Here is a 25,541-nt window from a genome sequence, read left to right on the forward strand (position 1 = left end):
TGCGGGTGGTGTTGGGGGGCCCCCCTCCCGCTTCCCTCAGGACTCAGGTGGTGTCACACGGGATGGTCTTGTCTTCTCACTTCAATGTCTCGCTTTCCTTGCAGGCTCCAGCTGAAGGCGAGGCAAAGGAGGAGGTAGGAGTTGTTTGTGGTCCCCACTCCCAAGAATTCCTGTGCGGTTCTGCAGAAATTAGGAACCCCACGCACCTTATGAGGGGTGTTTAGCCCCTGGGGGTGGCCCTGTGTCTGTTTTTGGGGTGCTTGGGGCCATCGCTGTCCCCTGAGGTGACAGGTGACCCCCCTGAGGTGGTGCTGGGGGTCCAGCAGCTCTCCTGGGCTGAGGTCAGGGACCATCGGTTCCAGTCCCTTTTAGCCTCACAACTCCTGCAAGTAAAGAAACTTCATCCCTTACCGCGTCAGCTGAGTAAAGTGGTGGCAGCAGAGAACTGCTGAGCAAAGCTGCACTTCTAGGAAGTCACAGAATACCCTGAGTTGGACCTACAAGGATCGTAGAATCACAGCATGGTTTGGGTTGGAAGGATCCTAAAGCTCATCCAGTCCACCCCCTGCCATGGGCAGGGACACCTTCCACTAGCCCAGGCTGCTCCAAGCCCCATCCAGCCTGGCCTTGGACATTTCCAGGGATGAGGAGTCATCAAGGCCTTCACCATAATGCCCATAATTTCATATATCCTAGGATTTCTATGGGGCTTCACAATGCCATGTTATTTTGGGTGGCAATTCTGAGAAGGCTGTGCTTTATGTGCTCTCTGAATTTTACTGACTTATCTTTCCTTATGCAGCCAAAGAGAAGGTCAGCCAGACTATCTGCTGTGAGTATCTCTATTTATCCTTTAATATTATATCACTTCGGATGGGGACAGTTAAAGATAAACTATTGGGTTTTTTTCCCCCAGAATTGGGAAATGCATGCTTAGAGCAATGCATAGTTTAAAATTCCCATTCCATGTTTCTGTTCCTTGAACATGCCCATATCGCAGGCTTCTCACAGGAGATACGACGTCTGTGTTAGTGCACATTCCATCTGGGCACAAGTATCCAGAGTTAAGGAATATTGATTTCAGGATGGATTTGTTCCCTGTAGGACTTCTCCATACAAATGCTCGTGGCTCTGTAAATCACCCGCTCTCTCCTTAGCCTCGTAATTTGCCCATTGATTTTTTGCAGGGCCAACTGTTAGGTAAATAATTCTCAAAAGTTACAGACGTATTGCTCATAAAAAAATAAATATTTATTTCTGGTATTTGCCTGACTTGTTTTTTGTGTTTTTTGCAGAAACCTGCTCCACCCAAACCAGAGCCAAAGCCCAAAAAGGCAGCACCTAAGGTAAGGGTCTTGAACTGAAGTTATATTTTCCTTCTCAAGGTGTTTACAGGGATAAAACCCCCCACAATTAACCACTTTGCTTTTTCATAATCATCCTGAAAGCTTTAAGATGGAATTATGTGAGCAAAAAGAATGGGAAAGACATCATTTTATCAAATTTCTACTGCAGGAATGTGATAAACTGAGCAGATTTGTAATCCCTTGTGGTGGGGCTTTGCTGCTGCTTTACAAGGCCATTCTGAAGTTTCATATAATGCATTGTTGGGAAAATGATGCTTGGAATAGAGATCAGAGACTCTGTCAGAGGAAGCATTGAAAATCATGCTTTTAGTTACAGTTTCTTACTATATTTCCATTCTGAGGCCCTCTCTGCAGTTAGTTATCAGTTTATCACATTTTAATCACTCAGACTTCTAGATACCCCTTTGGCTGGATATTTTTGGAAATGTCAAAAACATTGGCATGTCTGACAGTATAGTTCAAAAAGAAACTATTTAAAGCTCTTTTTTAGTTTGGGGCAACAGTTTGGAATTTCAAAGGGGGCAGTTCTGCAATCCATGAGGGATTTCTTTCCATCCCCTTCCTATCACCTTCCCAGCCATCAGTTTGCAGTGCTAATTTTTTAGATTTTTCTGTAAATATATTTAGGATTTTGCAGCTAAAAAAAAAAGAGAAAAACAATAAGCACCCCAGCAACAAAACTCCAGTGATTGTTTTTAACCTGTTCCCATTGCACATTTTCCTTGTGGTTTGGGATGGCGAGGTGGGCAGAGCACAGCGGGGAGAGACGCTTTGGTTGCAGAGGAGGATGACGGGCTGGGAACCAGGAGCTTTTTCCTTTTCCATTGAAAAGGAATTAATTTGCACTTGCCTATGGCACAGCAGACCTCCAGGTGAGGGGACTGTTTCCCTCCACATCCTGTGTGGAGCAGCATGGTGCCATGGAAAAGAGAGAGAGCCCATGTGTCATTTGGGCTCAGCTCTGCAATCTCAGTGCTGTGCAGAGCAAGGTTTTCCCATTCCATCTTGGCCGTGCAGCTGGAATTCTAGACCACATTCTGGTTGGATGGAGGACTGGGCACTCTGGATTGCACTTCCCTCTAGTGGCTGGTGCCCCAGGCAGAGCAGAGCCAGCTGCTGGTGGCCCACAGGGCAGCGGTGCATGACCCACGTTATTGTATTTGGGTTTTTTCCAAGTTTGCTTTTTTATTTTCATGGAAACATCTCTGGGTTTAAACACTAAAGCTGTGTTAACTTAATGTGAAAAGTTGTAGGAACAGGGATGCAAGAGTTAAGGGCTGTAAGGGACCGGCAAAGCTTAGTTTGGGCCCCCACCGCACAACTGGGTGGTGTGGTCTCCCTTTGGGATCATGCAGGGATCCCCTGGGAGCTGTGCCTTGGGAATTGCCCCCAGCTGGACTTGGAAAGCATTTGTCCTCCTGCTCCTGAGGTGCTGTTTGAAGCCAGGACACTTGAGCTGTGTTTTTGGCTCTCCAGAGCTCCTCAAACTGCATCAACACCTGTGCAAAGGGTGATGGAGTAAGGATTGTCGAGGCATTTTTAATTCATGTCTGCCCCAAGTGCTTTACTTCTCAAGCTTCAGGATCCTGGAATGGTTTCCTGTGTGTCAGAATAGATTTCACCTGTTAAACTTTGCCATATTGAAAACCATGGAGCTGGGAAAGGAGCTTTGTCACTTCTAAAATACAGGACCTTATTATTGTACTGTTGTTGCTATGTCTAGAGCAAAATGATTGAGGAAAATGAACACAATGCTGTAGCTGAGGTCCTGTTGTGTCCTGTGGGACCCTTTCTCTCCAGGCAGTGCAGCCATGGAAGTCAGTTTCCCTGGATTCTCCTCCAGTGCTTTCTGAAGAGGGGCTTTCCCAGCAGAGAGAATTGGGTTTAGCTCTGTTAATACTTAGTTGAGGTTTTTTTTAGTGGGATATGGGAACAGATAAGCAGTGCCATAGTACAATTGTAATTCTAAATCTCACTGCTGAACAGCACCAGGATAGTGGGTGTTCCCAAGACAGGGACTCCTGACACCACACTGTAGGAGAGTTTTGCAGGTGGGATGAAATCCCTGAGACTGAGGAATGAGAGGTTAGAGAGGAAGGAAACCCTCACTCATCGAGTGTACTGACCCCATCTTATGTTTTCTGCATTATTGGAGGATTTGCTGTCAATTTTGATGAATTTTTAATCATTGAAGAATCAGGTGACTCTACTCCTTAACACTCTTCAGCAGCTTGTTTTTAAGGTGAATTAATTTTGTGCATTAATAACTGAGAGATTGAAGTCAGAAAGAAAACTTTTGTAACCTTTTGATAATTTGCAGTCACTGAGACAAATCTTCTGAGTAGATAAATGTATATCCAGTAATTTTCTGTTTATCCTCACTCAGCTGTGAGTAGATCTTGCTGGGTTTCTGGTTCCTCTGTGGGAAGTAGGTTAATCAAGCAAGGGGCTGAGCCAGTGCTCTTACTTATTGGCAGCAAGAGGCACATCCTTGGAAGTGAAACTAATGAGGGTCGGGTATTTGGGTCAGGATCTGACCTTGCCTATGGAAGATTATTACTACAGAAGCATCAAGTTTTGGGTTTTGTTTCGATTTAGCCTGATCTACATACAAGAAACTGCACTTAAATAATAAATGCAACGCTCTTGTGGTTATCAAAGTGATGCTGTTAAGCCCCCAGTTTTTCTGGCACGGAAGTGGTTTATTATCACAAGGAATATTTCTGGCAGGGAAAGGGGAAAGTCCTTTGCCTACAGCTTTGTTACAGTTTTCTAAATAGGCATTTACAGCACATCTGAAGTATTCTGGTGTTTGCACATGTTGGTTTTGTTGTGTGGCTGCCTTTCAGCAGCAGGGCAGAAATACAGGCCAGTTCAACATTTTTTAGCTAATTTAATTGAATGCCTATTTGAAATAAGAATTCCTTTAACCCCAGCTGTGGCTGCTTTTATATTCTGCACTTCCCTGTAGCACATGCAGGACAGACAGAAGGAAAACGCTTCTCCTGTGAAACTTTGATCTCATCTTTGTCAATAGGAAGTTTGGGGGGTGGAAGGAGGTTGTGCAGACAGTTTTGGAGTTGAGAACATGCTGATGTACAAGGTGGAAATTGGGATTAAATATGTCACTGTCTGTTTTCTTAACAGAAAGAAAAAGCAGCAAATGATAAAAAGGAGGACAAAAAGGCAGCAACAAAAGGGAAGAAAGGAGCCAAAGGCAAAGAGGAAACTAAACAAGAGGATGCTAAAGAAGAAAACCACTCTGAAAATGGAGATACCAAAACTAATGAGGTACTTCAGCTCCACTAGAGCTGGGAGCAGAGCCAGATGTGCTGGAAGTACATCCTGGAAGCTGCAGGAGCTCTGCTGGGCTCCACAGGGTGGGGGGGGTCACTGCCACACTGGGAGGACAGAGCAGCTGTGGTACCTGCCCAGGGCAGCTCCCAGGGAGAGCCTGCAGAAATGGCCTTCTCCTTCCAACTCCTTCCTGCTCTGTGCTGGAGCCCTTCCACAGGTGCTGTCTGCTGGCCCAGGGCTCCTCTCAGGGCTGGCTCACAGCAATGCCCAAGATTTGGGGAACAATGGAGCCCAGGGAAATCATCGCCCTCCAGCCCTGAGCTGACTTTGCACATCCCCTCTGGACTGCTGGGTTCCTCTGCTGCTCAGCACGGGTTGGTGCTGGGCCAGAAATCTGGTTTTGAGTTCTACACAATTCTTTAAGACAATTCTTTGCCTCAGAACAATTCAACAAGAGATTTGCAAAGTAAACTCGGTCTTGTCTCTTACCTGCAGCCTCTTCTCGCAGGTCCTTGCTGTGGCAGCTCCTTACCTCAGCTGCCTTTTGCTAGGTCCAGCTGCAAGCTCCATCAGCTGCTGATGGATTGCCCCAGCAGATTCCTTGCTGATGGTGAAGCAGTGTTTTCTCAGGGCTCTCTTTGCCCGTTGTGTTCTGTCACTGCCAGTGGCGTCTCTTCGTGGGTTGAGTGTCACCATCCAACCAAGGGTCCTTTATTCTTTCATTTCTAAAACAAGATCAGGAGCTGCTTAGTTGAAGCACTGTATGGCTAATGTGCTTCAGAGGGGCTTTGAGGGAGCTTTGCAGGTTTGATGTGTTGACTTGAGAAGTAAAAGCACATTTTCATAGAGAGAGGTGAGAACTGATTCCCCAAAGTTTGAACGGAGCAGGATCGTGGTTGATGTGTAATTCTTCCACTTCCCCTGTGACGAGGGCTTGAACTTCCCCTAACATATCATTTATCCTAGTCTAAAATACATTCCAAACCTCTGCCTCTCTGCAGACACTTATTCCAAAATTACCTCACTAATTAATATTCCTGTGTTTTCATTTTAAAGAATTATCAGCCCGTTGCTGTGTCAATATTTTCTGTGCATTCCTGTCTATCCACACAAAGGCTTGTCCATGTCTGTGTTAACAAACTGGTCTCTTTTTGATGCTGGTTAGATTGGAATCCAATTATATTATCCAGTATACCAATAATATTTCTATTCTTCCCAACCCCTTTTCTAGGCACCAGCTGCTGAAGCATCTGATGATAAGGAAGCCAAGTCCGAGTAATGTTAACCCTGCCCTATATCTCCATCATTTGGTATCCGTACCTCCATGCTGTATTGTTAACAGAGAGGAATATTTTTATCAACTATTTTATAAATGCAGGTTTTTTTAGCATGAATTTAATTATGGAACATCTTCATCTCGGTTACTTGGGAATTAAATCCCTAACAAACAAAACAAAACAACAAAAAAAAAGTCATTGTTTTTAAATTTTGTGATTGTAATAGTTTGTATGGTACATGGAAAGAATAAGTGGTGGTAGCTTTTGACTTCTGTCAGTGTGTCCCTTTTTGTGTAAGTCATGCTTACAGACTTCAGATTTTAATTTTTCCCTTGTATGTGTTGTATGGTTTCTTAAAGTGGGGAGGTCTCAAAACAAATAACCGTGTGAAACATTCCAGTGGTTCTGTGGGTTGCTTTTATAAAGAAGGTGAGCTATTTTCATGAAAAAACCTAAGAGCTGGAAATCTGTTGTTTCCCAAATGTAATTTTATTTTGTCAGTTTTGGAAAAAAAAAAAGAAAAATAAATAAATAAAAGTGTAATCCTGTTTTTAAATGAAATACAAACATTTCTTTTCAAAAAGGGCAGGTTGGTTGTATGTACCCACTGTTAGGAATTTTGCTGGATTTATCTTAATAAAAAAGACTCCTCAAAAGCTGATTGTGGTTTGTTGCTTGTGCTGCTGGAAAGCTCCCAAGTTCCAGGAGAGCTGCAGTGGGACAGGGAGAGCCCGTGGGGCTGGAGAGCTTTGGACTTTTGGCTGGGGCTGGAGCCCCTCTCTGCCTCAGTTGTGTGAGTTCCCATTAATCCAGGCCTCCTTATTCTGGGACATAGCAGCTGGACCAGACCAGTGAACTGGGGTTAAGTCCCAGTTCTCTTACAGCTTTTTTGTGCAACTTTATCAACTCCTGCTCAAACCTGATTTCATAGAAAGTCTCTTCGCATCCATGAACCAACTACAGGATATATTTAATAAAAAGGAAAATGTCTGAAATGCAGAAACCTCTCTCCCATTAAATTGCTCCACAGCCCAGCAATGGGAAATTCCAAGAGCTTGAATATTTTACTTTGTGTCTAAACCTCAAACAGCATCTCAGTGAGAGTGTCTTGCATTCAGTGGGGTTCAGGATCAGTCCCCCAGGACCCCTAGAGGATGTTTAAACATGGATTTCATTTTCCTGGCCTGTGGCAGAGGGGTTTTTATTAGAGGGGCCTTTTCCTTGGCAGTGTATTCCCTTAATCCAGCAGAGATTTTGGGGCATGCTCTGGTCTCTCCTCCAGTGAAAACTAATGGAGCAGTAACCAGATTCCCTGTGCCTGGTGGAAGTGTGCTGAGATGTGGGTAAAACCAGGGAGACTGAACATCCCAGTTGGAATGTCAGATGTCAGCCTGACTCACATCTGAAAATGTTTCACTGAATATCCTCTCTACAAAGACAGGCTGGGAGAGCGGGGGGTGTTCAACCTGGAAAAGAGAAGGCTGTGGGAGACCTTGGAGCCCCTTCCAGTGCCTGAAGGGGCCTATAAAAAGGAGGGAGAGGGACCTTTTTATACAGGCACATAGTGACAGGACAAGGGGAAATGGTTTTAAACGGAGGGCAGGGTTAGATGGGATATTGGGAAAAAATGCTTCCCTGTGAGGGTGGGGAGGCCCTGGCACAGGGCTGTGGCTGCTCCATCCTGGAAGTGTCCAAGGCCAGGGTTGGACGAGGCTTGGAGCAGCCTGGGATAGCGGAAGGTGTCCCTGCCTGTGGCCGGCAATGGGGATCAGATGATCTCTTAAGTTCCTTTCCCACCCATATTCCAGGATTCCATGATTCTATGAGTTTAGCCAGCAGTCTGTGAGAAATCCCAATGCGCCTGTACTGCTCCAGGGAGAAAATGCAGATTGGAAATGGTTTAGATTTGTGTATTTCCCACCTCAGAGGTTCCTCTAAAAGGGCTTCAAACAGGAATCCAGTCCTGCAGAAAGGTGAAGCCCCTTCTCCCAGCCCTGGTGCTGTGGGGCCATCTCTCTTTGGCTCCAGCCTCCAGTCCCTGAGTATCTCAAGCACTGTTATTTAAGCAGCAGACCCTGAATATAGGTGATATTTCCTCAGCACAGTATCCATCCATATGCCAAGGTACAAACACAGTTTGGAATGAGGTCACTCTGGTCCCAAGTCGTGTCTCTCCATCTGAGTCCAGAGGTTGTTACACAGAACATACAACTGAGTGTTTGGTTTTGGTTATTTCTTTTTTAAGTGCCAGGGTGGGAGTTGTTCTTAATTCTATAACTATTGTTCTAATCAAATTCCTCTTTCAAATAAGTGCAGAAAATTGCCCAAGAACATTTTGCTCAAATTCGTAACTTTTCAGAGCCATGGGGTATTGAGAGAGTTGCACAACTGAATGGATTGTCTGGTTTATGCCAAACCCTCCTCACAGCTGTCCTGTTGTCTAGACACTGAATCCAAGGCCAGCTCCATGGAGCTCCCAAGCTTGGCTTATTTTGTCTGAAAAGGAGAGGTTTCAAACTGTTGAGTCAACCTACTTTCAGGTTTATTTGGAACTTGTGGAGAAACTGCCTTCCCTGAGGTCCTTGGCTGGCTGTTCCCTGGGCTCTGGGTGTTACTGGGTCTGATGCTGATTAGGAAAGATCCACAGAACTGCTGATTATCATTATTCATCATAACAAGTGGGGACCTTGAAGATGCAACGGTGAAGAGATTCATGGCTCCGAGGTGGTGTCATGGGAAGAGATTTGAGCGATGTTGGCAATACCCTACCATGGTGAGGTGTCCACTTCGCTTGTCAGGATGAGAGGAGACAGCCTCAAGTTGCATCAGAAGAGGTTTAGGTTGGATACTAGGGAAAAAAGGGTTGTCCAGCCCTGGCACAGGCTGGAGTCACATCCCGGGGGGGATTTAACTGTGGATGTGGCACTTGGGGACATGGCCGGTGGTGGCCTTGCCAGTGCTGGGGGAACAGTTGGACTCAATGGACTTGGAGGGCTTTTCCAACCCAAATGTTCCTGTAATTCCATGATACAGCTTTTGGTGCAGGCTCCCAGAGCAGCACAGTGTCCTCACGCAGTGTCCTCACGCAGTGTCCTCATGGGATCTTCAACAGAACTGGGCAAGCATTTGCTTTTGTTTGCTCAGAACAATAAACCCACTGAAAACCACTTAGAAAACACTGGTCACTGTCTGGGGAGGGAGGGGGAAATCAGAGGAGGCACCTCCAGACTCCATCCTGGTCTCCACCATCAGCAACATGCTGGAGCAGCACAGGAGGATCAGGAGGGAAAAGGCACAGCTGCCTCAGCAAGCACAGGATAGAAATCACAGTGAGGTCCTTGGGATGTAAAGAAAAGAGGAATGGGAGAAAATAAAATAAAACAACCCCTCCAAGCACATAAAAGGAAGGGTTTTGCAGGTTCATCCCACATCCAGCTTTGCTCCTTTGAGTGAAGTGACTGTACACAAAAGCCAGAAAAGCCCTCAGCTCTGGAGCCAGGCTGGGAGAGCTGGGGGTGTTCACCTGGGGAAGAAAAACCCTGGGGAGAACTTAGAGCCCCTTCCAGTGCCTGAAGGGGCTCTAGGAGAGCTGGAGAGGGACTTTGGACAAGCAATGGAGGGACAGGGCACAGGGAATGGCTTTAAGATGAGGGAGGGTAGATTTAGGTTGGATACTGAGAAGGAATTCTTCCCTGTGAGGGTGGGGAGGCCCTGACATTGGTTGCCCAAAGAAGCTGTGGCTGCCTCATCCCTGGAAGTGTCCAAGGCTGGACTAGATGGGGCTTGCAGCAATCTGGGCTACTGGAAGGTGTCCCTGCCCGTGGCAGGGGGCAGAACCAGAGGATATTTGAGGTCTCTTCCAACCCAAACCAGTCTAGGATTCTGTGACACTCCAACAGGTCTGATTTTCAGATCAAGAGCTGCTCCCTGGCAGTTAATGGAGTTACACTGGTGTTAATCTGATGAGGGAGACAGAAAATTGAATCCCTGGAATGGAAACGACGGCTCCTCCTTCTGACTGTCCCAGTGGTGCTGCTCCTTTCCCGTGCAGCTGCCGGGAGCCCCCGCTCTGAAACCTGATGCCCTGGATGGGCTCCAGGAGCCGGGAACACCCCGGGCCCGGCGCTGGGCGGCTTTCGAGGAGCCTCTGTCCTTGGAAAGAGCAATGTCAACGTAGCTTCCAGAGACTGTCCCAGTGCCCGGGGGAACTGGAGCTGGTCACAAGTGAGCATGAACACGGGGACAGATGTCACTGATGACTCATGTGGCCATTGTCCCCTGCTTTGGAAGGGGTGTGATTGGGATTGGGCTAGGTTGAGTCAAGGAGGGGATGGGGAGAGGATCAGAGCTGCTCCCACCCCCCTCATCCACACCTCTCATCTTTTCCCTGAGAAGCTGTGGCTGCCCCGTCCCTGGAAGTGTCCAAGGCCAGGCTGGATGGGGCTTGGAGCAACCTGGGATAGTGGAAGGTGTCCTTGCCCATGGCAGGGGATAGAATGAGATGTCTATAAGGTCCCTTCCAACCCAAACCACTCTGTGATTCCATGATCTGCCCTGATTTATCCACCTCTGCTGGAAAACAACAGGGAGGGGCCCATGGGAGAAGATCCCAGAAGAATGACACTCCCTTCCTCCTGCAGCACCAACCAGGGAATCACTGGGACTGTGTCAAATGGGAATCTGCAAGTGATGTCCAGGGATTAGCGTGACCTTCAGGCTGACGTAACACCTGAAAGCACTGAAAGGAAGTTGGTGCTGATGTGATAGAAAAGGGGAAAATGGCAAATTGGAAAGCTCTGTTCCTAAGAGTGGGAATCCAATTGACACCATAAAGCTCTCAAAAGGCAACTTAATACAATTGGACACATCTTAAACAATTCCAGACTTTCTTAAAAGGGGAGGAGGGGAGGAAGCATAAATAACACAGGGAAAAATGCTGGATTGAAACCTAAACACAGAGTGGTCAAGACCACTCCCTGCTCCCAGCCTCGGCAGCATTCCCGGTAAGGGGGTTCCAGGGCACGGCTGTTCCCCTTTGGAAGTGCCTCCCTCCCGGCGAGCGAGGCGCGCTGCTTCCACTGGAGATGAAGTGTAGCACAAGCCTGGCATTCTCAGTCAAAGCTGCTCCGAAGTTATCCAGCGCCAAAATCTCGCAAAATCGCCGGGATTTTGTTTGTTTAACACGAACAATTTGGGGAGGGGGTGGAAGTGCATTTCTTGCAGCTCAAACCAGATGTGCGACATCCCAGCCACAAAGCTCCGGCTTCTGCGCTGTTTGTTTTCCCCCCAGGAAGATAAAAGGAGCTGTGGAGAAGGTTTGGATTGCGGCAGCTCTCAGGTTTCACCCTGGCTCCGGGGGCGCTGGCAGAGGCTGCTCTGCGGGACCACAAATGAGCTTTGCTGTTCACGGATCCGGGGCCACCGCTCCCCTCGGAACACAGCTGGAGTTGGAGGTACACTGTCCTTAAGCCTCAGGCTGAGCCTCAGCTTTCCAGTGGGATGGAAGTTTGCTTGGTTTGGTTTCTTCCTTCATACAAATCCACCATCATGGAGGTGCTGACCAGAAGTGCTTCCCCAAGTCATGGTTCCATTTTGTGCCATCTCTCCCAGGAGAGAAGGGCCAGAGTTGCCTCTCCAGGCCTCATCCGAGGGAAATCCTGCAGGATCTGCCTTCCCCTCCTATAAATCCTTCCATGCTCCCAACAGAAAGTCCCAAATCCAGGCCAAACGTTCCCTGCTTTGGTTTCACCACCCATGTGGTTACAGCCTGGTTATCAACAGAGATCTTGGAGTAAACCCCGACTTCCCTGCTCCATGTTTACTCCTCTGCTCCTCTATACCTACAGCATTACCCTGGGAATAATTAAAATAATTAACAAGTGTAATTAACTGTTGGAGGGAAAAGGAGACTTTTAGGACATTATATCAGCAGCAATTAAATAAATTACCCTTTTTGTCTCGCAAAGAATTGACAGACGGAGGGGGGAAAGGAGGCGGGATTTGTATTCCCTGGTGCAGCGGCACAGGGACAGTGAATAGGGGTCGGTGGCTCTTGTGTGGGGACACAAAGCAAACAAAGAGGCCCCAAATGAAATTACTGAGTGGCAGATGCAAAACGAACATATTTCACACAATGAGTAATTAAACCATGTAACTCATTGCCCAAATTCAGCCCAGGAATCATAATGGCTTAGGAAGTGATTACACAAATTCTTGGAAGATGATCTGGTGGGGCTGTGGGACACAAAGACATGTCACCAGTGCAGGACCAGCAACCCATGGTGGTGGGAGAGGACCTGGAGTTGTCCCTGCCTCTGGATGGAGCTGGGGGGTGAGGGGACACAGGTTTGTACCCCCACTTTGGTCTGAGCCCCTTCAGCCACATTCCAGACACTTTGAAAGGAGGAAAACTTCCCTGCTGTCCACTGGATGTGGCTGTTGGTGGGGACAGATGGCATGGATGTACCCAAGGTACCACCTGTGTCCCTGCCAAGCCCTGTGCCACTGACCTGGGCTGTGCACATCCCCTTGTGCAGGTGTGCTCCCAGGAATATTCTCCATTGGAGCTGAATCTTTCCCAGGAGGAAAAGGGCACCACATCCTCCTGCTCTTGGCAAAACTCCCTCCCCAAATGCCACCCTAGGGGCCAGGTTTGCTGGATGCTGCTGGTGCTGAAGGTGAGGTGACAGCCACCACTGGACTGAAGAAGGGGTCCAGACTCCCAGCTCTCAGTATTGCTCCATTTGGGCTCGGGAATTATTTCCAACTCCCTTTTTGGCCCATCTTGGCTATAAATCTTCCCGGCTTCACTTGGTGAAGTGCTGTGGCCCCTAGGTGGTGATCCTAGCTGGGTGTTCCTGCACAGCTGCTCTGCACACAGAGTGAGGTCATCCCTGGGAATTTGGGGTTATCCAGCTGCCTGGGGTGACAGCACCGCGATGAGGAGATGGTACCACAGCTCCCAGGGATGTGGCACCGTGGCAGTGGCTCCACAGGGCTTGCGGGATGGTGGAAGCAGCTCTGTCCCAGCTCCCGCTGCAGGAATAAAAAGATGCACAAGGCCAGCAGGGACCAGAGAGCAGCCAAGGCGAAATGTATCCATGCTTCTTCCGCCACCACTTGGAAGTGTGACGTCCCTGCAAGAGCTGGAACCTTCTGGAGTGCTTGGTGCTCTCCCTGCCTGCCCCACAGCCTTCTCACTGCAGAAATTTGGGGTGACAGGAACGGTGGTGTGTGTCCTATGGGGACAGGCTGGGGAGCTGGGGGTGTTCTGAAGAAGGCTCTGGGAGACCTTAGAGCCTCTTCCAGTGCCTAAAGGGGCTCCAAGAAAGCTAGAGAGAGACTTGAGATAAGTCATGGAGTGAGAGGAGAAATCTCCTGGCCTCAGCATTCCATGACATCCTTGGGAGAGCAACAATGTGCCAAAAAAACGGAATTGGTGATATCTGTGTATAGTTTATATATTTATGTTTTATACATATCACAGAATCCCAGACTGCTTTGGGTGGGAAGGGACCATAAATCCATGAAGTTCCACCCCCTGCCTTAGGCAGGAACACCTCCCACTATCCCGGGTTGCTCCCAGCCCCATCTAACCTGTCCTTGGACACTTCCAGGGATGAGGAAGCCACAGCTTCTCTGGGCAATAATATTATATATAACATACATAATATTAAATATACACACATATCTCTCTCTAAAATGTGGCTGTAGGTCTCATGTTCAGATCAGGAGTGACTCTGTGGTGGATGCTGAAGTCTGGGTTGACATCCCGGCACCAAGGGCTGTGCACCCCCTCTCTGAGTGTCCCCAGATGCTCTGCACAAGATCCCCTTCCATCAGAAGGGACAAAACTTGGTGGTTTTGGTTACTCCCTGGTTGGAGCCCTTGACTCTCCATCTCACTTCTCTCAAGATCTGCATGACAAAACCAGCGGTTCCAGCCCATTTTGGCGACCACTTGCTTCAGGAACCTCAGGAGTTTCATCAAAAGCCTGGATGGATTTCGGGTCTCCGGTTTTATTCATTCCAGCATTGGCTGACAAAGCCCATTACATCATCCCTTTGGAAGAGAAATTCTCTGCAGCTGCCTGTGTGGCACGGGGGGTGTTTAAAAAATAACACAGATTTTTGTTTCTTTCTTTCAGGGCAATTTTCCTCCCAATTGCTAGAAAACTGAATGCTAAAAAGCTTCAGAAGTGGGAAGGAAAAGGGTAGCGTGCAGCAGTTCCAGCCATTCCTGGGTTTATTATTATTATTTCCTTTCCAAAGACCAAGGGGGAAAAATAGCCCCATTACCCCGCGCATCCAGCGCGCCCAGCCAGGCGTGAAAAGTAAAGCCAGTGTCTAGCAATGGCAGATGGCACGGAACGGGAGCAGGAGCGGGAGTGGGAGCGGGAGCGGGAACGGGAGAGGGAGAGGGAGGGAGGGCTCCGGCCCTGACCTCCGCACGGACCGCGCTCCTAATTAGCCCCGGAGCAGGGACTAATTAAACCCGGAGGTAAGGCAAGTGATTACTTTTCCTTGCACAGATGGGGAGCAGGAGTGATGTGGATGGAGCCAGAGCCGGTGTTGGAGTCATCCTCACATCAGTGGTAGAAAATTATTTCAGTCTCGGCTCATCCCTCCCGCGCTGCCAGAGAGCAGGGAACCACAGCAGCTATTCCCTGCTCTCCCAATGATCACAGGCTGCAGAGAATGTGGGATTGCAAGGAAATACCGATGGGAAGGAGAGAGGCAGTGTCTGGATGCTGTGTTGATGACGTCAAAATGTGACATTCTCAATTATTAGCATTATTTGGCACCCAAGTATCCAAAGTACCCACTTGAACTCACCCAGGGCCAGAGCAGAACCTTCTCTTCCCTCCTCCACAGTGGTTTTGGAGTATCTTTTCATGCTCCATAACTTCATTCCTTTTAATCCACTTTCTCTAGTTTCCTATAAAAGAAGCAGTTGGAAGTAAATTATTTTCACTGCCACTGAACTGGGTGCAACGCTCTCAGAAAATGAGATAGAGGGAGAAAAATTATAATATTATATAATATAATTAAAATATAGAATTATACATTATATTATATAAGTATTGTATTGTATTATATAAAATATAGTTATTCTGTAAATATATTTATTTTTGCACTGCAAGAACTGGAAGTCCAGAGTTGCTCATGGAGCTGTGGGTGCTGGTGACTCTGTGGAGTCTGGAGACTTCTTTGCCCATTCCCAGGCAGAGGCTCTGTCCCCAGCACACACACACTGGATGAGTACCACACCAACGCCAGCTGCCTCTGCTCAGCTTAAAATAGCTCCAGCTCTGCCCTGCCCTGCCTGCCAGAGCATCAGGAGCATCTCTCCACCTGAACCACGATCACAGTCCCTGGGCACCACTGTGATTTCCAGAGCAACACCCCCCTCTTGCAGGGTATCATCTGGATGATTCAAACTCAAGCGCTGCCGGACTTCTGCTTCCCAGTGAAACACCGGACAATTTGTGTTCCTATTTTTACCCTGGATTAGTCAAGCATCGCTGCAGGACCAAATCAGGGGTGCTGGGCTTTCCATGGCCTTATGCTTCATCCCATAAATGCTCTTTGCCTTTGACAAGCAGGAGAAGAACCCGACAGGACAACTCCTCTTTGCTGCCACGGTTTGGTCCCTGAGGAGCTGCCAGGGCTGCTGCAGCTCAGCACAGCACACAGCCTCACCCCCACCACCGCACTTCCCATCCCGGCTTCCCTGACACAGAGGTGGTCAAAGTCACTCACTCCAGTCTAAAAAGCAACCAGGATTATGAGAAAACTTGGGAACATCTCACCAGCAGTGCTGTGGCTGAATCACCATGGTTCCAACCTGCCTGGGATGCCCATGGGATGAAAAGAGCCAGAGAGAGTCTGGAATTTCCAGAGAAATCTCTAAATTTCCACCTGTTGATGTTATTTAATGCAGAAACAATGGGAAAACAAACCTGTCTGCAAAGAACAAATATGGAAATGGAGTTTGGGATTGTTGGAAAGAGATGGATTATGTCCATGAAAAATATTAGCAATAATTAGTCCTGAATCACTGCTGTGAGCTGCAGATATCGATAATCTGGATCTCACATCCATCAGAATGACTTGTAGTTATCAACAGCTCCAGGGTTTTCCTGCCCTCCAGCAAACACATTTTTCCTTCTTCTGGAGGTTCTGATCATGTTCTGTTTCATTTCATTGCTGAGAGAAATTAAAATATTTTTTATATCTGCATCAGCATCTGGTAACAGGGCAAGAATTTAGGAAGATGAAAAAATATTAAAAAATACATAAACATAAAAATATACACATATAAAAAATAAGAGCTTCCTCCCTCTATTCCCTGAGCACATGAGGTTGCTTCCAATGCACATTTTATTTTAAGGTGAGTTATTTTGTTGCCATAGTGACATCATTCAGGTTTCCAACCGCTGCCGTGTTGGTTTTCTCCCAGGCAAGACTTGTCACAAGCAGTCAGCATCCCCAGCCCCTTCCTGGACAGCAGCTTCCCACAGTGCTGCAGGATTCCTTGGAACTCCAGTCTGCAGGATGAGGTGTCACTGCTCCCTGCTAAGGCACGGGGGGGACACGGGACCTGGGGGAGTCAGAGACGAGAGGCAGGCACAGAAAAACTCTGACCAAAAGGATGTTCCTCTGCTCATTCCTTATCCTTCCTCCTCACCCCTTGCAGTGGGCTGTGAGAAGGTCAAAAACAACCTGGTAGCTTCATTAATTAGCACTAATTAACACACTGAGCTGCCTCTGGTGTCATTGTGCTCATCTACCCCAGGCCCTGACATGGGCACGAATAAACCATGTTTGCCCCCAAAAGCTTAAAATCTCTGTAAATCCTATTTCTTGCTGCACAGGTGACTCATGGATTTATTTTATTACCAAGAGAACTGCACTAAAATAAAGATTTTAAATGCAAAGGTCTGTAATGATGTTAATGAAGATGCAAAGAAAAGGGATTCCCCGGTAAGGGAATATTTGTGGGGTCATTTGGGTCAAATGGGCTTTGTAAGTGTATTGGAAATTAATATTTAATTTTATGTATTTTTATATTAAATATTTAAATCCATTGTGTTATTATGATGCTAAAGACTTTTAATGGGAAATGCTTTTTTTTTGGCTCTAATTCATCTAATTAAAGCAGGCAGAGTGTGCCTCATTAGCCTAAAACCTATTTCATGGGTGCCAGGTCCTATATGTGACCAAGAGCCCGGGTGTCCGTTCCACTGCAAGGCCCAAAGGAGCTAAAAAAAAAAAGCTGTTTTAAAGGTTTTCTCTGTTTTTAATTTTAAATAAACCATTACCAGATTATCAAATCAAGGCTACGTTCCCCTGGCAGACCTGAGCGCTGCGTAAGCCTTCCCGGGATTGCAGCATCTGGCTAAATCCAGCCCAGATTAAAGCAAAGCTTTCATTGCACAAACTCTCCCTGAAAGGAGCAGGATGCTCCTGATGCCGGGAAAAGGACGGAGCTGGGAATTGCAGGCAGAGGATAAGGAATGCCAAAGCCAGCAGCAGGATCCAGAGGTGTGGAGGCAAGGTCCTGTGCGGTACGAGGGGCTGGTGCACTTCTCTGCAGTGCAGAGGGAATTTGGGAAGCAGAGCCATTCCAGAAGCGTTGCAGCCACGGCCGTTGGGTGTTCTGAGATTACCCCAGCTCCCTGATGGAAACCCTCTGGAACACAGCCTGGACACACCAGTCCACAGTTTCCACAACGAAGTTCTTTGCTTGCAGAGGTTTTAGCCAAAGCCATTGTTTTAACACCCTTTTTTAATATTTATTTCCGAATGTCTTTGACTGGGGGAAGGGTGGAAGGAACTCCCAATTTAATTCCATAATCCCCGTAAGCCTTGCTTAATGCACTCACTCAGCCTGGCCTCTGTGAGTTTTACAGTGGTGTTTTGGGTGGTTGCAGCACGGCACTGGAAAATGTCCCATCATTTATTTTGCAGATATTTGAGGGAAATGATTCCCAGGGCTGGAAGCCCGGTTGTTAAATCCATATTGCCAAAGGAAACAAACTCTGTCACCCAGATGGGGCTGGACCTCAGGGCTGCCACGCGGATTCTTGGATGAGGTAGCTCAGAGTCCAGCTGAAAACTCCCAAAATTAACGTTAAAGCAGGAGCAGGAGACTTTAGCAGTTGGTGAAAAATGTCATTTTTGGCTGAGGGGGTAGGTGGGGCTGCAGGGAACAAAGCAGAGTCCCCAGCTCTGGGACACCCAGACCCCCTGGGATAAGTCCCCCCAAACATGGCCATGGCTCACTCCAACTGCCCTCGGGTGGGAGGGATGGAAGTGCTGCTGGAGGGAAATTCCAACAACAGATTTTGTCCTGCTGCTTTCTTCTCCCAACAGGGAGGGAATGCTGCAGCCTGGCTTGTTTTTCACATGTTCAAGAAAGACAAAACGAGGCTTTAAGAGTCTTGATGCATCTCACGAGCCTCTGTCTCCTTAAATCCCTCCCTCAGTGCTCAGCTCCCAGGATTTCTCCAATATCTGCTCGACACCTGCACCAAAAGGTCAGCGTCACTCTCAATGGGATTCTTCCATGTCCCATTTCAGGACACACCGTGTCTCCCATGGAAATGTTCCTTGGCCATTCCAGAGGCATCCTGGAGTCAGTAAGGACAAAACCCCCAAATACAAGGGCATGGGGAACTGGCAGAGTCCATTGGCAGCAGCAAAGCCAAGATGGGAAGATGGGTTTGGAAGAAAGTCAAGGTCTGAAAGGTGTTACCTGTAACAACCTCAGTCACCAAGCAGGAGGAAGGAGCAAAGAGAGGAAAAAAAATGAAGAGACTGAGGTCTACTGACTGCACAGAGCAGGAGAGAGAAAGGTGAACAGAAACATCAGGAAACACATGAAGAGAAGAGGATTCTCAGCAGGAAATGCCAGATCCTTTAGACTTCAAGGACAATGTGGAGAATGAACAGGAGATGCTTTTTTCCACCTTTACAGTCATATTCCACACTTATCCCATTATAATCCAGGGGTAACACTGAAAACCTCAGGGAAATAAGGACTGATGGCACAACTATGTCCTTATGGACACCATGTGCCTTCACAGCTTCACCTCCCACCTACAGTGGTTTTCCAGCAGAAACTCAACCACACAGAACTTGGGGACTTCACAAACTCTAAATACACTTTTATTGGTGTAAGAGGAAATGAAAGGAAAATAGCTAACAGGGCAAGAACTTGCAAGTGTTGAAAACCACCTCACTGAAAATTAAATTAAATTAGTCCTTCTATTAAAAAAAACACTTTAAAGGATCTTCCAAGAATGTAAGGCCTGTCCAAATCAAGATGACACACAAAACATATCCTAGCAGGTTATGTCTCAAGCACTAATAATTTGAGGCCAAAAATAAAAAGAGATTCTGAAATCTGAACTCCTGAGGACATCAGGGGAAAGACTTTCCCGAGAGATACAAAGCTGGAAGGCTACAGGAGAACATGAATCTCCAATAAATGATGGAAGTATAAGAATTAAATGAAATATGGGTTGACTTTACTGCAGAGGAATTTATGGAGGTTTCCATGTTAAAGTTTTTCCTTATGAGGGATAAGAGGGAGAAGTCATCTCAAACTGAAGATCATGAGAAGAAGCTTTATACTAAATAAATTTTAAAAAAGGGAAGAGAATTCCTGTATGGGACAGCACTTTGAGAAATGTTCCAAACTCCTATCCTCGGATTCCACGATTAGTGAAAGTTCATTCTAAACTCACACTCCTGTGGGCAAACTTACACAGGACAGTTTTCTAATCCATCACCTCATGCAGTAATTGAGAATTAATTTTGTAAGACTGTATTTAAAGAGTATTAATGAGGTTATTTACAATGACTGCATGTTAGGGATATCAATAAATATAAAAAATACATCAAACTGTTTTATAACCTTTTATTTCAATAAAAGCAGCACTCTAAAAAACCCTGGTGCACTCCTTCCCAATACTTCTGGTATTTTCGTAAAGTGAAAAACGTAATTAAAACATAAAAATCTTCAAAACTTAATGGAAAAGGCTACGGGATACACAGGGATGTAATTTTATTAAATATATTTACTTAGCTGAGGGATTTCCAGTAAAATTTGCATGTCCAGGGAGAGAGGTGATGAATTCCCAGTTGCAGTTGGATGCTGTGTGCCCAGGCCTCCAGGAGAAGCCAAAAATGCAAGATTTGGCCGTAAAAAACGTACAAAAATCACAAACCAAACATCAAAGGATTATTTACAAATATTTAGCATGACTTGAAGCTCCTGATTTAGCCCAGTAGTGATATGAGGTGGTATTTTTGTGGTGAGATCCTTGTGCAGGGGACCCCTGGACTGGTAGCAGCCAACTTTTTCAGCATCTCAGGAGAAGCTGAAAAAGTTGGGAACAGGAGGCTTGATCCCAACCAGGGGACAGAATCAGGCCCTTAGACAGGGATGGTGCTGAGTGCAGTAGTAACACCAACAGTAACAAAACCTACCTGGTCACTTACACCCAGTAGTGATTTTGCTGCTATAAAACTCGGGGGATTCCAGGCACTTTGAGGTACAAAGTTGGAATTCAGAGATGCTGAGGATGGACCTGACACTGACATCATTCCCTTGGTCCTTCTGCTGACAGAGCCCAGAGCACACAGGGACACCCCATTTTCCTGGGTGTTTCAGCCACAGCTGGATTTGGCATTTCTGCGTAAAATAGAGATAAGGAGAAATGTTTAGGTAATAGGCAGAAATATCACTTCTTTGCAAAGCAGGCAGATTAAGTTCTCCCAGTCGCAGCAGGGCTGCACACACTGATCACAGCTCACACGAGCTAATGGCTGCCATAAGGAATATGAGATATGGATCAGTCCATGGAGTAAGGGATGACACTGCTCCAGGCAGGTGGAATTTAGGCTTTGCTGAATGGATTTTAGGATTCTCAAAAGGAAAAAACATCATATTTACATCACCCAGAACAAGTAATTTATCAACAAGATGAACTATTGCAAGATAGAATTTAGAAACAAAGGCGAGTGGCGTCCTGGCTGTTCCTCCATTGCCTTCCCATGGGATAATGTTACACCCAACTCTTGGATGTCTGGCACCATCTAGAGGAATGACTGGAATGATGCAGCGGAGAAATTAAATATTAAATTATTAAAAATAGCAAAAATCCTAGAGCAGATCTTGTGTAATATCTAACAGCTATCTAGTTATTATTAAAGCTCTTGTCGAGGCAGAAAACCACAGGAACGAGTGGGAACTTGGAGATTTGTCCTGCAAAAACAGGATGTTGGTTTGCACACACGAGCCCTACATTCCAGCAACTGTAATTAATGCTAATTATTTTGCATCTCATTTATTTTTTTAAAATAAACTACGATACCAAAATTTGAGGTTTCTGTATTTAAAGATCTTAAAATAAGCTTGGACTTTTCAATATTCCCTTACTCACAACTGTGTAGCACAAGGCATCAACTCCTAAATTCCTTCTGAACAGCTTTTTTTTTTTTTTTAATCAGTTAAACAAAAATTTGGATTTAATTTAACTACTATCCTTATTTGCCATTTAGCTCCATATGAAAGGCCCAAGATGAGCAGGATGTTCATAGAAATCCTTGTGGGTTGCTTCCAACTCAGGGTATTCTATGAAAAGTGCACAGAAAATACACAAAAAAAACCCCAAACCAAACCAACCAACCAACCAACCAACCAAAAAACCCTAAAAATGCTTAATTTGTTCCAGTGTTTAAATCCAGCTGGATTCAGGCATGTGCACTCCCATCTACATTTACTGGAAAGGTACAATGCAGGTAAACCCACCACACCTGCACAATTCCTCTCTAAACTTTTTTTTTTGATTTTTAACTGTACATTTCTGGCTGTGCCAAACCACAATCCTGTTTTCACACACAGCTAAAGCAGGATTTGACTCATGAGGACAGAATAATCATAAATAAAATATGAGAGAGACACCTTTACCTGGTGTTACAAGCTGACTGTGGGGAAGTGCATTTAATTTTGTAGACAAATTAAACAGGGGTTTGAGTTTTACTCTCAACTACAACTGAGAGTAAAACTCCCTACAATACCCAACGGGGAGATGCAATGGGTATTTGAATGTCATCAGTTCCTACTCCTAAAATCCCTCAAAAACTTCCGTTTTTATTTATTTATAAAGCAATATGGAAAGAAACAGCTACAATCCAGCTTCTTCCTTAAAGCATCTCTGCTCCTGAATCCTTCTATGGCCCATTAGTCTGTTCTCCCTCCTGCCACCAGCTGCTGCTGGCATTTACATAACAGAGCTCTGCTCTGAGGAAAGATGAATCAGCACATCCATAAAATCCTGCTTTCACTCCGAGATTTACTATCACCCCCAGCATGCTGCTGCTTGGATGCAGAGGATCTGGAAAAAGATGAGTCACGGAGCTGCAGGATCCGCGTGTGGTGTGGAAATGGAGCTCCTGGGGAAAGAGAGGATGGGCATTACTCACCAGACATGACTCCTGGAGGGGAAAACCTGAGAGAGGTGGGAAGAGGTATCGATCACAGCCCTTGTAGCAGGCTTGGGGAATAAGGAAGCAACTGGGAGAGCATTAGGGAGAGGAAGCTGAGGTGCCAGGGAGTCAGGAATGTTGGGAAGAGGCTCGGGAGTGACTGCACAGCAGCACAGTTCAGCCACAGCCAGGCTGAGGGAAGTTCCCCAGGAGCTGTTTGGGAATGAGGAATGCTGGTTGTACCTGCCCCTGGTGCAAGTTCCTGCACAGCTGTGCCCTGCAGCACACACAGGACACACCTGGGGCATTCCTAATGCTCTCCTCTCCTGCTGATGCAGGAATCCATCCAAGCTACGATGTGGAGCAACACTGCACAGAGCCAAGCACTGACACAAGGTCATGGATTGAGCACTAAGCAAGGAGCATGTGGCCAGGCTCCCAGCTGGAATGCTGCAGGAAGGACACAGCCAAGGCATGGATAAGCTTACTTTGGGAGCATTTTCTATCCCAGGCTTTTGAAAGCCCCTTGTAGTTATGGCAGAAATTCCCACGGGCTCTAGACAGGCCCAAACAGAACAATCCTGCCTGGTGCACCCCCAAGCTCAAATAAAAGCAAATCATGACTGGAGAGATTCAGCAAGGCACCAAAAGGTGCCAAGGAAATGTCACATTCCTAAAGAAATACAAAATCATGGAATCCCAGAATGGTTTGGGTTCAAAGGGACCTTAAAGCCCATCCAGTGCCACTCCCTGCCATGGGCAGGGACACCTCCCACTATCCCAGGTTGCTCCAAGCCCCGTCCAACCTGGCCTTGGACACTTCCGGGGATCCAGGGGCAGCCACAGCTTCTCTGGGCACCCTGTGCCAGGGCCTCACCACCCTCACAGGGAAGAATTCCTTCCCAAAATCCCACCTAACCCTGCCCCCTATCAGTGGGAAGCCATCCCCCCTTGTCCTGGCACTCCAGGCCCATACAGTCTCTCTCCATCTTCACTGTGGGCTCCCCTCAGGTACTGCAAGGCCACAATTAGGTCACCCTGGAGCTTCTCTTCTCCAGGCTGAATAATCCCAATTTTCCCAGCCTTTCCTCACAGCAGAGCTGCACTATTCCTCTGATCATCTTGGTGCCTCCGCTGGATTGTTCCAACAGCTCCATGTCCTTCCTGTGCTGGGGATCCCAGGGCTGGAGGCAGCTCTGCAGGTGGGGGTCTCACCCAAGCACGGATATATCAAGGAGCTGTTGGCACCGGAATGCACCAGGACATGGCGCTGGGCAATATTTATGGGGCTGTTTTTCCCCTGACATGGAATTCTATTCAGCTCAGGAAGATGGATTTGTACTTTCAGGGCATATTATAAAACATCATCTGTGTTTTCTCCTTTGCCTTCCCATCATGCATGAAAAGATGAGCTTGCAGTTCTGGGCTCTGAAGACAGGTGGGAGAAACATTACCTCTCCGGGGAGTGGGATCAGTGTGCGCTTTTCCTGGCTGGGAACTTATTCTGAGAACAGCAGTTTCACACTGTCTCTCACAGGAAGCTCTGCTCTGCAGCTTTGAAGGCCCCAGGGTCCAGCTGGGAAGCTGGGAGAGCTGTTACTATTGGGAAGCCACTGGAATTTGCACCTTGGTGAGGTGGCACCTCGCATCTCTGCCACTGAGGAACTAAGCAATGAACCTGCCCTGAAAACATTCCAGGAGTAATTGTTTGGAGCCTACAAAAAAGATGGAAAGGGACTTGGGACAAGGAGAAGGGGAAATGGCTTCCCACTGCCAGAGGGCAGGGCTAAGTGGGATATTGGGAAGAAATCTTTATTGTGAAGGTGCTGAGGCCCTGGCACAGGTTGCTCAGAGAAGCTGTGGCTGCCCCTGGATCCCTGGAAGTGTCCAAGGCCAGGCTGGATGGGGCTTGGAGCACCCTGGGAGAGTGAAAGGTGTCCCTGCCCAAAGCAGGGAGTGGAACAGGATGAGCTTTAAGGTCCCTTCCACCAAACCATTCCATGATCCTATGAACTGTCACTGACAACTCAAGAACTTTAGAGGATGATGAAGAGGAAACAGGGTCTACACATCACCCAGTTAATCCAAGCTCCTGGCACAAAACAACTTCCACAGCTGGATAAAGGAGCAGGTGAGTACAGGTGAATTATGTGGAGCAGCTTAATGCCAAATCGCCAAATCCTTCTCCCCAGATTGGCTGGGTGCCTGGAGGCACCCCATAGAGCTGCCAGCAGGAAGGACTGCATCCTGACTGCACAGCAGGAAAACTCTGAGCCAGTGGTTCACAGCAAACCCAGTCCTGAGCAGCTGCTATAAATATATGCTCAAACTGAATTTATTCTTAATATTTCCAGAACATCGACTCACAATGATTCAGCTCTCAGTATTCCAGGTGCGAGGAGAGGTTGTCCTTTATTATTCCATGATGACAGTGGTTTTTACACTGCCAAGGCTCTGGAGTTCTAACACCCAATGTCAGGTACTTGTGATAAAATAACAATTCACTTGATGTGTTTTAGCAACCTATTGCCAAAGTGACACTGATTTCAGGAGCTCTCACAGGATGCTTCCCACGGAAAAATATTTATTTCCATTAAAACTATCTACACTGACCCTGACCCCTTAGTTCCTTCAGAAGAGGTGCTGTATCCATCATATTTTAATTTCCTGATCACTGGGAGAAAACACTTTTATTTAACTCCTAAAGCCACCCGAATCTGAGACCCTTCCCTGCAGCCAGGCCGTGTTTACCTGGAGCCAGGGAGGGCTGACACTTCCCCACCTCGCAGTCCTGTGTCCCCTCCACGGCATATGCGTGGGATCCATCCCCCTACCCATGACAGGATGCCTAAGGTTCCTGAACGCCTTAAGTCGCTTAAAAACGGCTTAATTTGAGGCACACATGGGGCTCCATTTCCCAGGCGCTGCCAGGTAGGAGGCCACTGAGGCCGGGAACACTGTGGCCGTGAGTGCTGGGAAGGGCTGGAGTCGCGAGAGCCGCAGCTGTGAGGGCTAAGGCGAGGAGAATCGGGAGCACTGAGGCCCGGAGGGCCGAAGCCGAGAGGACGGAGGCCGCTAGCGCTCCTCCTGTGACGACTACC

The 25,541-nt window shown here is 47.1% G+C and overlaps 1 protein-coding gene and 1 long non-coding RNA gene across 4 annotated transcripts in view; one reads left to right on the forward strand and one right to left on the reverse strand.

Moving 5' to 3' along the window:
• The window catches only part of LOC103622593 (non-histone chromosomal protein HMG-14A), a 7,880-nt gene extending 1,278 nt beyond the window's left edge, over positions 1–6,602 (forward strand). The window contains exons 2-6 of one of the 2 annotated variants that reach the window (XM_008641574.2): positions 105–134; positions 803–832; positions 1,296–1,346; positions 4,515–4,658; positions 5,896–6,602. In XM_008641574.2, the coding sequence (XP_008639796.1) occupies positions 105–134; positions 803–832; positions 1,296–1,346; positions 4,515–4,658; positions 5,896–5,943 (303 nt within the window). In that variant the 3' untranslated portion in view covers positions 5,944–6,602. Of the gene's footprint in view, positions 1–47; positions 135–802; positions 833–1,295; positions 1,347–4,514; positions 4,659–5,895 lie in introns of those variants that run through there. The other variant, XM_017742663.1, reaches the window with a different exon arrangement.
• On the reverse strand, positions 1,353–23,185 carry LOC108448726. 2 transcript variants are annotated; one of them, XR_001864720.1, is made up of 4 exons: positions 20,440–23,185; positions 14,776–14,878; positions 5,154–5,389; positions 1,353–2,966 (listed from the first exon to the last, which is right to left on the reverse strand). It is a non-coding gene; the product is annotated as an uncharacterized LOC108448726 (long non-coding RNA). The 2 variants fall into 2 exon arrangements; XR_001864718.1 differs by lacking the exon at positions 1,353–2,966 and having other exon boundaries at positions 5,147–5,389.
• Between the last annotated feature and the right edge of the window lie 2,356 nt (positions 23,186–25,541).

The sequence above is a fragment of the Corvus brachyrhynchos genome, unplaced genomic scaffold (assembly GCF_000691975.1).
Source record: "Corvus brachyrhynchos isolate BGI_N302 unplaced genomic scaffold, ASM69197v1 scaffold220, whole genome shotgun sequence".
NCBI classification, from domain to species: Eukaryota; Metazoa; Chordata; class Aves; order Passeriformes; family Corvidae; genus Corvus; species Corvus brachyrhynchos.